Source organism: Prenolepis imparis, unplaced genomic scaffold, assembly GCF_030444845.1.
Source record: "Prenolepis imparis isolate NDT839.2.m4 unplaced genomic scaffold, iyPreImpa1.0 SCAF_15, whole genome shotgun sequence".
NCBI classification, from domain to species: domain Eukaryota; kingdom Metazoa; phylum Arthropoda; class Insecta; order Hymenoptera; family Formicidae; genus Prenolepis; species Prenolepis imparis.
Genome location: NW_028141173.1, coordinates 5,544,710 through 5,557,105, shown reverse-complemented (window position 1 = coordinate 5,557,105; position 12,396 = coordinate 5,544,710). Strand labels below are relative to the sequence as shown.

The 12,396-nt window shown below is 34.5% G+C and overlaps 4 protein-coding genes across 6 annotated transcripts; 3 read left to right on the top strand and 1 right to left on the bottom strand.

The window, feature by feature from the left end:
- Nucleotides 1–500: 500 nt before the first annotated feature.
- On the top strand, nt 501–3,824 carry LOC145946153 (uncharacterized). Of its 3 annotated transcripts, none has more exons than XM_083055632.1 (7): nt 501–683; nt 1,429–1,595; nt 1,794–1,910; nt 2,005–2,184; nt 2,331–2,412; nt 2,503–2,561; nt 2,694–3,824. In XM_083055632.1, exons 2-7 carry the CDS (start codon nt 1,431–1,433, stop codon nt 3,126–3,128), a joined length of 1,038 nt encoding a protein of 345 aa, XP_082911758.1. In that variant the 5' UTR covers nt 501–683; nt 1,429–1,430; the 3' UTR covers nt 3,129–3,824. The 3 variants fall into 3 exon arrangements, with proteins under 3 accessions (XP_082911758.1, XP_082911757.1, XP_082911756.1); XM_083055631.1 differs by having other exon boundaries at nt 2,331–2,561; nt 2,694–2,970; nt 3,037–3,824; XM_083055630.1 differs by having other exon boundaries at nt 2,331–2,561; nt 2,694–3,823.
- Nucleotides 3,825–4,175: 351 nt separating this feature from the next.
- Prosalpha3 (proteasome alpha3 subunit) lies at nt 4,176–5,836 on the top strand. Its single transcript, XM_083055557.1, has 3 exons — nt 4,176–4,333; nt 4,734–5,361; nt 5,485–5,836. Exons 1-3 carry the CDS (start codon nt 4,331–4,333, stop codon nt 5,625–5,627), a joined length of 774 nt encoding a protein of 257 aa, XP_082911683.1. The 5' UTR covers nt 4,176–4,330; the 3' UTR covers nt 5,628–5,836.
- Nucleotides 5,837–6,382: 546 nt separating this feature from the next.
- On the top strand, nt 6,383–10,136 carry Exo84 (exocyst complex component Exo84). The gene is made up of 8 exons (XM_083055395.1): nt 6,383–7,168; nt 7,423–7,784; nt 7,869–8,171; nt 8,243–8,390; nt 8,536–9,048; nt 9,130–9,260; nt 9,370–9,786; nt 9,876–10,136. The coding sequence occupies exons 1-8, from the start codon at nt 7,111–7,113 to the stop codon at nt 10,080–10,082; spliced, it is 2,139 nt and encodes a 712-aa protein (XP_082911521.1). The 5' UTR covers nt 6,383–7,110; the 3' UTR covers nt 10,083–10,136.
- A 9-nt stretch (nt 10,137–10,145) lies between these two features.
- Nucleotides 10,146–11,905, bottom strand: LOC145946027 (sperm-associated antigen 7-like). Its single transcript, XM_083055396.1, has 6 exons — nt 11,633–11,905; nt 11,447–11,514; nt 11,259–11,347; nt 10,815–11,152; nt 10,518–10,661; nt 10,146–10,441 (listed from the first exon to the last, which is right to left on the bottom strand). The coding sequence occupies exons 1-5, from the start codon at nt 11,805–11,807 to the stop codon at nt 10,537–10,539; spliced, it is 795 nt and encodes a 264-aa protein (XP_082911522.1). The 5' UTR covers nt 11,808–11,905; the 3' UTR covers nt 10,146–10,441; nt 10,518–10,536.
- Nucleotides 11,906–12,396: the final 491 nt, after the last annotated feature.

Below are 12,396 nucleotides of genomic sequence, written 5' to 3'. Positions count from 1 at the left end.
ACCCCGAAAACTATCCTTTCCCCTTTATAATCAATCAACAGCTGTAAAATGTAATATTATGAAGCCCAGTCCGTCTGGTCTTTGCACATGCGCAGTCATTCCGCATGTCAAAGTCTGACATCTCGATCATTTTACAGATGTTGATTGATTATAAAGGGAAAAGGATAGTTTTCGGGGGTTTTTAACAGTGTGCTAAAGCCATCTGAAGTACTGTTTAATCGAAATATCTTTTCATTAAAAAATGGCATCTAAGAATTTTCAGCGTGTGCTTTCTCGCCTCTGACGTCACAATCCAATATGGCCGCGGTGAGCACCCAGGAGCCTTAATCGCATGTTCAAATTACGCGGGCTGGTGGATAAATTTTCGCGCGCTTGTCGGTGATTCGTAGATGAACTGGCTGGAATCGGCCAATCAGAAACTGCTCCGGTGTTTGATAACGGCTGGATTCCGTAAAGCGCATATGCGCGCATTTATCTATAGTACACGTCACGTATATTATAGAAGATAGCTTTACGGAATTCAGCTAACGTGGTATAATATTACATACGTCTCACAAAAGACTTTGTCTGGATGTGGACGGGAATTCATCGTAAATCGTAAAGAAAAAAGGAAAAGTACAGCGATATTCAAATATCTGAGGAATATATTAGATTACGTGATACGTATATTATTTTGCGTAGAAGTAAGTATATAATTATAATTGTGATGAGAACTGTCTAAAATACGCAATTGTTAACAAAGAAAGCGTGTCGAAGCTTTTATCTCGCAACGAACCTTCGATCGCGTCGTTGTTTATATTTTGCAGATTATAAGAGAAATGATTGTTGATAATAAAATTATTCGTTTGAAGTTGAACATTTTACTCGAATAAATCTTTTTACTTTATCGTTTTATTAACATTAATTTTATTTGTTACATATTGTATATTTCTCTACTGGTATTTCTATTATTTCTCGTTACTATTGTAACATGATTTTGCTTAATAAAAAAAAATATATCTGCGTGTCAATATGTAATCAAAATAAAAATAGAAATCTAGGCCTTTGACAAAGTTTGAATTTCAAGGTGATTAATCTCTCTTTTACAAAGTCTTGTTATATGTATTTTATGAAATTTCTCTCTCTGTTGAAAAACCTTATAAAGTATTTCATATAATATAAAACTCGTGATAATTCTGTTATAAATTTATCTGATTAATTCTCTCCATCGATATATAACAAAAGATATATTCAAATGTGTCCTTAACACAAACTTTAAAAGACTTGCAGGTTTTGTTTTCAAATAGTTAACGACAGTAATATATACAGTATACTAAAAACTAACGTATTTTGTTTAATATTTTTTCCAGATTCTCATATTTAATAATTAATTTTATATTAATAATGGCATTGCAATAATTGCATAATTCACAAAACTGAATATTTCAGACATGGAACCTTATATTATAGTCAGCTGTCCCTACAATCCTGCGCATCGCATTCAACAATACAAACTTATGTCTCATATGGCTAAATGCAAAAAAAGTGCTAATACAACAAACAAGGTACAATGTCCATTGGATAAGAGTCACATAGTAGATCAGGACCATCTTAGAGTACGTATAATTCTATATATATATATATATATATATATATATATATATATATATAATACAAATTGCAAGCTTTCATTGTTTTCCTATCTATTCACTTAATGTGAAATTATATTGCTAAATGTATTCAATATATATTCCTGAAAAATCTTACTGTTTCTTCTGTTATATTATTATAGTTTATATTTTTTAATATTGTAGGAACATATTGCAACATGTTCAAGTATTGGAAATTTGATAGATATGAATACTGAATGTGATAAAAAAGAAAAAGACATAATTGTAGATAAACCCATGTCATCTGAAAACTGGGACGAGGTATGAAATGTAGCAATAATTAATTTGTATTATGAGAAATTTATCAGCATTAATTTAAATTAGTTACTACATCTGTATATAACTTGTTTAACAGGAACCAGAAGTCCGATCTTATAATCCAATGGAAGCGTCAGCAGGTAAACAAGTAGTGCGATGCATATCAGGATTGTCAAAATCAGAGAGAAGAAAATTTAGAGATAGCGAACGAATGCGTGTAGAAAGTCTTAAGGCGATTAATCCTATAGAAACAACTTCGTTGTCAAGAAGAGATACAGTAAGCTATATTTCAAATAAGTAGATTGACTGTATAACTATATAAACAATATTATAATTAATATATTAATTATATTACAATTATACATATATATGTATATATGTATAATTATAATATACTTTTTTACATGTTTGCTATAATTTTAGGTACAAGAACGACCATTACGTCCTCCACGTGATACTTATGAAACATTACATGAAGAAACTACACAAGATGACTCTGAGAAAAGTCAGATAAATAATCTTGATTCAAGTACTCAAGCTAAAGCCAATCCTGAATTACAAAATCTATTCTATAATACATTATATGATAATTTAGATCCTGAATGCGATGACATTAACCAGCAATTGGAACAGTCTCAGTGTAGCACTGATATGGTAATACATAATCTTTTTATAACATTTATAAACATTTGAACTTATCTATAGAGGAATAATATCATGAGGATATTACTGTAATGGTATTAATGTAATCTTTTTTAATTACTTGATAAATCTATATATTTCCAGGAAGTATATGCAGGAACTTATTCTCAGCATACTAATAGAAAAGAGAAAAATTTGCCACTCTTTAATCAAAATCATGAGACAAAAGTTAAACAAACTGAGTTGAATGAAACTTACGAAATATTTGGTAACTTAAAAAAAGACGAAAAGGAATGTGTTAGTGAAAGTAGAGCATCTTCTAGATCATCTGAACTTTTGGCTGCATTAAAGGGCAATGAAGTTAAAAAAATAGAATCTGTAGAGGAGATAGGAAAGATCGGTCAAAATGATAAAGATTTAGGTGAGAGGGGATTAAAATGGGATGCTGTCTTTAAGAAATTCAATGATCGATTAGTTTATTTGACAGATATTCAGAACACTGCTGCTGAGGAGAGTGCGCGATTACTCAAACAATTGAATGAGCTTAAACTGCGTGAAGAATCTCCATCAAAAAAATAAATTTTTCTTTGACGCTACATGACACGATGACACGATTACGTACATACATTAAACATTCAGCATTATGTTGGTAACTCGCAGAGGCATAAACAGACGTATTACAATTTTTTTTCATACTTTAGTATTATATATTTTCATACTTGAGTATTATGTTTTTTTTTTATTTGTTATATATCGCTAATAAATTAATCAATAGGGTAGTTAAATTAATCGACCACACTAGCCAATGAATTTGTCTAAGTTATGACTTTATCGACCATATGGTTGTGGTCTTTATAAAGTATAACTTGAAATTATTAATTACAAATTTTTTCTTAAGTGAGAACTTTCAAGTTATACTTTATAAAGACCACAACCATATGGTCGATAAAGTCATAACTTAGACAAATTCATTGGCTAGTGTGGTCGATTAATTTAACTACCCTCTTGAGTATTATATTTTTTTTCATACTTTAGTAATAAATTTGATAGAATTAACTAAATCTTTAAAGAAAGAGAAAGCTATTTAGATTGTTGATAACATTATGGTTATATTGTCTATAACATTTGTCTATAATGTAGATATTTACATACTAACATATATAATTGGTTTACTAATGGTTTCTAATCGTTATTTGGCAGTCAATTAATTACTAAGGAATTAACTAATTAATTAGTTCACTATTAATCTAGATAAGTACATGTTTAAATCATATTTGGAGCATATTAATAAATATTTTACAATGCTATCTTATATATTATTGAAATCCTCAGAGAATATTTAAATATAATTGCCTTTTCTTTACATTAAAAGAACATCCCATCCATAAACATAACGAAAAAAAGAAGCTGCAAACAAAATTAGAGAAAAAGTATATTAAAGGGAAAAGACATTTTTCTTTATGTTATTCATATTTTTACATATATCGATTTTTAATGGCTATCGAATAGTTTTATAAACAAATTTTAAAAAATAGTTATATATATTTATAAAAAGGGACGTCTCGTAATTTGTTTTCAATTTATATCGATTTTAGCCATTGTCGCGAGTTTTATCGATTTTGAGCTGCTACTCTCGAATATTCGAGATAATCGAATAGTCGACAGTCGACAGTTTCGCCAATATATTTGTTACCAATCATTCTTTATTGGAGGTGACAGATTCAATCATTTTGCTGACATATAAGTGATAATTATTAAAACAACACAAAACTCTCAGCAAAATGGTAAGTTGACGAATCTCGCTATAATTCAATATTATATCTATTCAGCTTTTAAGTCACATTTGCGCTTTCGATACTCGCTGTATAGGTTATATGGGAAATGCACTGTCATCGAGTTTAATATTTATTGTAATTTTACAATATTAATAAATTTCATTGATTGCTGTTACATATTGCTATAACTATATTTAATATCGTAAGATTTTTAAAATCAAATCAATATATTTTATTCATAATTTAAAATTTTAATACAGTACAAACTATGTATTGAGCACTTTTGAAATTAATTTAGAAGAATCTTTTATAATTTGCAACAATTTTATATATATATTCATGTTAATTAAGTCAATGTCTTTTAGTTGACAATGTGTAGTATATTAATTATATATTTATTACATTACAGGCCCGTAGATACGACACTCGTACTACGATTTTCTCCCCGGAGGGGAGACTTTATCAAGTCGAATATGCTATGGAAGCTATAAGCCACGCTGGTACCTGCTTGGGTATATTAGCAAACGATGGTATTCTATTAGCAGCCGAGAAACGAAACACCAATAAGTTGCTGGACGAAGTGTTCTTCTCAGAAAAGATCTACAAGCTGAACGACGACATAGTTTGTTCAGTAGCTGGTATCACTTCGGATGCAAATGTGTTAACAAATGAATTACGCCTCATCGCACAGAGATATCTTCTTCAGTACGGGGAAGCTATACCCTGTGAACAGCTTGTCTCATGGTTATGCGACGTTAAACAGGCATACACTCAGTATGGTGGCAAGAGACCTTTCGGTGTATCTATTTTATACATGGGATGGGACAAATACTACGGCTATCAGTTGTATCAATCGGATCCTAGTGGAAATTATGGTGGGTGGAAGGCGACATGTATCGGGAATAACTCGGCAGCGGCGGTATCTTCCTTGAAACAGGAATATAAAGAGGGCGCGACCACTTTGAAAGATGCAATGGCGCTCGCTATTAAAGTGCTCACTAAAACGTTAGATATGAACAAGCTCTCTGCTGAGAAAGGTAAATTTTTATTTATGTATGAATTAATATAATTTTAAAATCGATAAAATTATAGTTTTTAATTCTCTAAAATATCTTATGACAAAATTATTAATGTCTTTCTTTTTTCTTTTTTATTTGCAGTGGAAATGGCGATATTAACACGCGAAAATGGTAAAACAAAAACGAAAATACTGCCAGCAAATGAAGTGGATGCCTTAATCGCAGAGCACGTTCGGCTAGAAGCATTGGCGGAACAAGCAAAGAAGGAAAAGCAGAAATCGTAGAATTTTACATTAGATAAGAGAAAGAATAAGCCGAAAACTGTATTGTGATGGCTAAACTTATTATATCAGGAAGAAATTGATTTACGCATACAATTTAAATCTTTATATTGTATATTATAAATTATCTCCTTGCCGCAATGAGTTCATTCTTACCAATGTTCTGTAGCATCATTATAAGACAACACAATGGATAAAAATTTTTCCACAAATATGTATTATATATCATATTCCTTTTCTCCTTGTAATTGTTCTTATCCACATGATTGAGAGAAATGCCTAAATAATTATAATCACCTAACTTATTCTAAGTATTTTCTATGATTTAACACATTTGTATTAAATATCTGTATAATATAATAGATGTTTTAATTAAAATATGAATAAAATTAATGAAAATTTATCAATTTAATATATATTCAAGTCGTATTGCTAAAATATTAAAAACATGTCGACTGTTTCTGAAATCTTTCTATTTTATAATCAGATTTGTTTTAAAATATATATTTTTTACAACCAGATTTATTCTAAAAAATATACATATGTATATAAAACACATGTGCTAAAAATATATCGAAAAAAAAGGAATAAAAAACTTCGAAATACTTGTCTTCATATTCTCAGAGAGCAAATGTGTCATGTTACGCAATTAAAAAATACGTGCAAAAGTGCCTCGGAAAAATCAAACACCTCGCGAAGACGCACGAGGAGGCTCTGGGGATTGTCGGAAAATTGAAAAAAAAGGCAAAAGTTATGTGTCGGGTCATATCAGCCAGGCTGCCGATGCGGTCCCACTCCCGGGCGCGATCCCACTACTGCCCGCCACGGAGACTTTTGGCTGCTGGGTTTCCCCTCTGGCCCGGTTCGCCTCTCCTTAGCTAACCTGGTCACCCCGGACTCCTCCGGGGTGCCCATATTGATGGCGAGCTTAGTGCGGACGCCCAGTCAACGTGAACCCCGCACCAGCAGGTGACCCCGACCTCAGACCCTCCTACACAACCAGCCTCCGAGTAGCCGGATTACAGGAGCCGCCACACTCCCAGCTGACGTTATGTGGGAAAATTGCGCATATAAGTCGCCGAAAGTGACGATTCAACTCGAAAATACAGCCACGAAAATTATTTTCGCATCGTCATTCGATTATTGTTCTTCGACAACTGTTGTTCGATCATAAATTTTGCACCAAACTTGATGAAAAAAATTTTAGTATATAATAAATACGCAACTATAAGCAATGTCGGTAATTGAAGAGGCGATACTTTATCGACCGAGTTCTGGCTGGCGGAGAGAAGACTTTAGATTTTGAGGTTAGGTCGAGGCGGAGGAGGTGTAAAGTGTAAACTGGACTGGAGCTGTAATCATGTCGATTTATTCGTGACAAGTGACGTGAAGGGACTCGATGGGGAAACGTAACATGACAAAAGCACGTAACTTATACTGTTGATAACAATAAGCACTTCTCCGCGGAGAGAGAGAAACTACTACAATGGCTGATAATAATTTAGCGAAGATTTTCGCAGCCGAGGACTTTAATCCGGAAAAATGTAAGTTACTTCACGTACTTTGTTGAAGAATATAAAATCCTATCTCGATTCCTCAATAAGTTTATTATAAACATATGATAGGATCGGACGACCTGTTTTCGGTTTCATAAGAGCCTTGTCAGGAGATATTTAAAATTGATCTTGTGCTTCTGTTTCATCGATTATTTAGATCTTTATGAAGTTTAATACGTATTTTGAAATATACAAAAGAGATGATAAAAATTATTTATTTCCTTGTTTCTTTTCACTTATAGTTGTAAAGGAACTCAGCGCACAATGCATCGGTGCGGACGAACTGAGGCAACAGCGTGCAAAAATACAGGAACTGGCAAACAACACATCTGCTCAATTGAAACGAAATGTTTATCAAAATTATATGCAGTTCATCGAGACTGCCAAGGAGATCTCACATCTGGAGAGCGAGATGTATCAGCTGTCGCAGCTCTTGAGCGAGCAGCGTGCTTTGTTGAGCATGCTAGGATCTACCAGAACAGCGGGCGTCGTCTTTGAAGATTTGTCCGAATCGCAGCAAGAGAACTCTGTTAATCCTGTGTCTAAGGAAGAGGAACAAAAACAAAAACTCATTCAATTGATGGAAAATGTCGAAGGGGCTCTGGTTGGTCATTATATCTAATAAACAAGATAATTTATTGTCATAAATGTATGAGCACAAAAACTTACATTTTTTTCTTTTTCCCAGAGCTTAGCTGAAACTCCAGGACGTGTGTGCTTACACGAAGGTTCCCTGCTCGAGTTAGATCCGATTGAAGGAACCCCGTTAAAGAGAATTCACGCATACTTATTCAACGACGTTTTGATGGTCGCATCTTGGCTGGCGAATGGCGGCAGACGCGGCCCTCCTAGATATAAAATGCAAGCGGTTTATAATCTTGAAAGCCTAGCGATTGTCAATGTGAGAGATCATGGCACAGTTAAGCTGGCCTTCAAACTATTGGCATTTTCCGACACAAGGGTGTTTCAGTGTCCCACTGCGACAAGTAAAGTTAGTGTGTTCAAGAACAAAAATGATCCTAAAACACAAAGTAGAATTATTTGAATCTATTTATTTTGCAGAAAGAGTGGTTAGATAAGTGCGAGCAAGCGAAAAGAGCAAAGCTAGCAGAGGAGAATTCGACTGATCACGCGCCGGATAACGATAAACGTCCAAAGGAAGACAAAGCAGCGCCGTCTCGTTCAATGTCTTTGGATTCGAATACGTTAGGTGAGGTTTGCAGATACGATAAATGTTCCTGTATTTCGATCTTTTAGCATTTATTTTACTCATGCGTGTTATTTTGCCTCCACCTGCTATCATATCAGCTATCTGACTTTTTTCCCTCAATATTTCCATTCCAAATTTTCATTAGGCATGGATGACGACGACGATTCGGAATATCACGAACCGCCACCGGAGTGGGTGCTGGAAGTGGCCGAGGATCTGGATTCCTGCATAGCACAACGTCACTTCGAGGAGGCTTACAGTTTATTAGAGAAGGCAAAGGCCTACCTGAAGGATGCTCAACCGATACCGCTACTGACGGAGATCCAGACGAAGGTGAACGACAGAGGTCGATCGTTGGTGAATGTGCTGACCAAGGAACTGGAATTGGGCGCCGAAGCGAAGTCGCTGCAAGGAGGCGGTTTGAGAAGCGCGCGACGTACGGTTAAGCTCCTGATACAGTTGAACAGAAGCGCTCAAGCGTGTCACTTGTATCTGCAATTATGCAGCGCGGTGCTGAAGGCACGACTGTCAAGGATCAAACGAGAAAGTACGACTGTAGCTTACGTAAAGCAACTCAGCGCGATTGCCTTCAGCAATATAGTGGAAATAGCGAGAGAATTCTTGAAAACCTTTCCCCAATCTACAAACTGTACTTCCGGTAATTTAACATTGATAAAGATATTGATCACAAATAATTATTTCATTAATTTATAAGTTGACTTGCTCGTTGCTGTTTAAGGTTTAATTGTGTGGTGCAGCCAAGAGGTGAAGCACTTAACGTCGCACATAGCTGAGCAACTCTTTGTACCGCAAGTCACGTTAAGCATATTAGTAGAGTGCATCGTCGCTGTTCGAGGTCACTGCGATCAGGTGCGTATTCTTTTAAAATAGAGATACATATATTTATGTATGTTGGGTATATATTTACATGCACGAATATATTTCAACACAATGAGTTTTATAATAATTCAATTTTCAGTTAACTCAACTGAGCATGGACTTTCGTTACCAGCTGGATGGACAACTCAGATCTCCATTAGCCAAAGCGATCCAAGACACGGGAGTGAATTGCATCGATATAACGAAGCGTCATGTGGCGGAGGACACTTGGCGACCGACGAATCTGGAAACTAGTCAGAATCTTCAGAAGCTATTATCCGAGCTCGACGAGCTCGGTATCGGCGTACCATCGTCGTACGCGACAAATGACTGTTGGATACCGCTGACACACACGACATTAACCTTCTCCAAGATTTATGTCAGTCTGTTAGAAGATTGCCTTAGCGTAGCCGTACCCGAACTTATGTCTACAATAGATAACGCACTTGTATCCGTGATGCGGGTCGAAGTTCAACATTTAATTCTTTCGCTTACGGATCCGAAGCTGAAGCAAGAGGTAAATTCAGTAACGTCATTTCTATCAAGTTACTGTATCATGTAAATAGATGTCGGGTAATAATTCTACTAAACTTTATTCCTTTTCAGCGAAAATTAGTACAAAATAATGCAGCGTATGTGCGAGACATTATTATCGCCCGTGGAATGGAATTGTACAAAAGCGTGACAAATCAGAAGTTTACGAAGCTGCTTGCCCTGAAAGAACAGATTGTATTCGAATCTCCATCGCCTACAAAGCCGAAACCGGCTCCGAGAACATCGGTTCCTAAATACTCCACCACAGAATACCTCTAACTGAAATAAAGCAATTTTGCATCGCTTGATTTGTAGGCAAGGAAAAATTCACAGGAACAAATATTTGCATGTGTACATACATGCATTATGTGTATGTAATATGCAGGATAATGTATTATATTGTACATATGAGATCGAGTTTCTTCGGTGTAGCATAGAAATATACGTATCGTAATGAGATAAAGTAGAAGTGATTTGTTGCTTCACTTCTAACGCAGTTACATATTAATTGTAATGCCATCATAGAACTTGTAAGATGCTTATATGACTCGTAAGAACGAACAAGAGTAAACTCGGAACTTTAATAAATTAGATTACCATGTGTGACTTCTCTCTAGGGATGCATATAATGTAATAATCTGTAATAACATTGTAACATCTAATATGGTGTATTATTTACAATTAATTGAATGTAGATAATTTATGTATACCTACAATTATTTATATAATAGCACTATTTTGTACTGTTGTCGCTGCAACTGCTAGTTTCATTATTTGTTACCAATTTCCTTTTCTTAGCACGTATATCAGCGAGAGTTTGTTCTATACTTCTTTGGTCCTTTTTGTTTTCACTAGGAACTAGAATTTAAAATGGCAATAAATTCCACTTGCGTGTGTATGGGTAGCATAAATTTTTCATACATACACATCTCTAAGTATTATAATAATTTAAAAATTACAAGAGATTAGAATACTATGTATATTTGTATTTATATCTGTATTTATACTCACCACATCCATAACTGCTATTGGCTTCCGTTTTTCTAGCAGCTTCCAAAGCAGCTTCCTTACCAATCAGATGTTGATATTTATCTTTATAGAAGCTGTTGGGCACAAAATTCTCCTTTCGTTTTCTGGATTTTGCATACTCTGCTTCCTCCTTGGCTTTACTTTCTCTCTCTTTCTTTAATCTTTCTGCAACCCTCTCGTTCCACTCCTCACCCTTGCGTAATGTGTTTAAGTGATCCTCTGTAGGTGCATGTTCCCTCTTGAAGATCATAATGTAACGATCGACACCTTCCTCGCCGAAGGAATATGCCAAAACATTTGCCACTTCTGCTACATCGTGACTGAAAAATCAAAACAGAGAAATGTGTAAATATAGAATAATCCAGGAATACAACGCGTACGTCTAACATTTTAAATGTAATCACAAAACAATACATTTGTACCTACACGATACTCCTGTGTATCTGGTCCATGGTGGAAAATTTGTGTTCCTTCCTATTGTCATCCTGTAGAAACTTGTTAATTTCTTCCTCGATCTATGATATGAAGATAACATATCGCGTTAAAATGTTAAACGAAGCCATAATTGACGGAAAAATATGAGGAAAAAAAAAAACCGACGACGAAGACTTTACCTTTCGCCGAAAGACTTTCAACTTTTCCGCCTCGGCCCTCTGACGTTTCTGATATTCCTCTTGCTGTTCTGCATAATCGAAATGAGTTCACATAAGCCAACGAAATTGTTAAATTCTTTTGACGAAATCGTTGTCTTTTTTTTTTTTTTTTTTGTTTGTAAATTTTTAGGTTAGGACTCAACTGACTTTTCATGAGCGCCTTCTGCTTGTCGTTCACCGACGGCGGTTTGTCCATAGATTTCAGAATGGAACCCAATAAATCCATGATTTCGATGATTTTATTCAGTCCTGTCGATATCAAAAGGAAGAGGAGATTGCAATCGCTCCGAAGAAGTTGTGCACAGCAAACTGTCATATACATGTATAAACGCAAGTGTGTTCGGTGAAATTACACCTCGTATGGTTACTTTTCCAAATCTACACAATAATAATTTTAACAAATTCGCACCGATTGGAAAAAATAATGCGAATTTCAAAGCAAGGAATTACGCGCTCTTTAAAAATCAGCTGTGTCACACACATGTCATAATTCGATAATAATAAATAAATATATAATATTATATTCAATATATAAATTTAATAAATATAGTTCGAATAACAATATAATAATAATTACACATTTATTATTTCATCATATTATATTGTTATTAATTCTATTTGTATATATATTTTACAAAAAAAGTTATTATAAATTCGAAAAATCTCGAAAGTCGAAAGTATCTGCCCGCGAAATGTCTCTAGACAGAGATATGCTAGGGACATTTTTGCAACGAAAAAAATTAAAAGTATTTATCGCGGGACAAAAAAATAATAATTAATAATAATATATATTTCCTTTCTTATATTATTATTTATTATAATAATATTTCCCTTTTCTGTTCCGAAAGAGTGGCGCGTTTCGGCGCGATTCGGCGGCGGATCTCGATGTTTCTCGATCTCGATATCGCGCT

Coding starts and splice junctions, on each gene's coding strand:
- LOC145946153 (XM_083055630.1), top strand. CDS start 1,431: ATGGAACCTTATATTATAGTCAGCTGTCCCTACAATCCTGCGCATCGC. Junction 1,596..1,793: donor TAGATCAGGACCATCTTAGA/GTACGTATAATT, acceptor TTAATATTGTAG/GAACATATTGCAACATGTTC. Junction 2,562..2,693: donor CTCAGTGTAGCACTGATATG/GTAATACATAAT, acceptor ATATATTTCCAG/GAAGTATATGCAGGAACTTA.
- Prosalpha3 (XM_083055557.1), top strand. Junction 5,362..5,484: donor CAAGCTCTCTGCTGAGAAAG/GTAAATTTTTAT, acceptor TTTTATTTGCAG/TGGAAATGGCGATATTAACA.
- Exo84 (XM_083055395.1), top strand. CDS start 7,111: ATGGCTGATAATAATTTAGCGAAGATTTTCGCAGCCGAGGACTTTAAT. Junction 7,785..7,868: donor AAAATGTCGAAGGGGCTCTG/GTTGGTCATTAT, acceptor TCTTTTTCCCAG/AGCTTAGCTGAAACTCCAGG. Junction 8,391..8,535: donor TTTGGATTCGAATACGTTAG/GTGAGGTTTGCA, acceptor AATTTTCATTAG/GCATGGATGACGACGACGAT.
- LOC145946027 (XM_083055396.1), bottom strand. CDS start 11,807: ATGTATATGACAGTTTGCTGTGCACAACTTCTTCGGAGCGATTGCAAT. Junction 11,348..11,446: donor TGAAAGTCTTTCGGCGAAAG/GTAAAGTCTTCG, acceptor TTCATATCATAG/ATCGAGGAAGAAATTAACAA. Junction 10,662..10,814: donor CAATAGCAGTTATGGATGTG/GTGAGTATAAAT, acceptor TTTAAATTCTAG/TTCCTAGTGAAAACAAAAAG.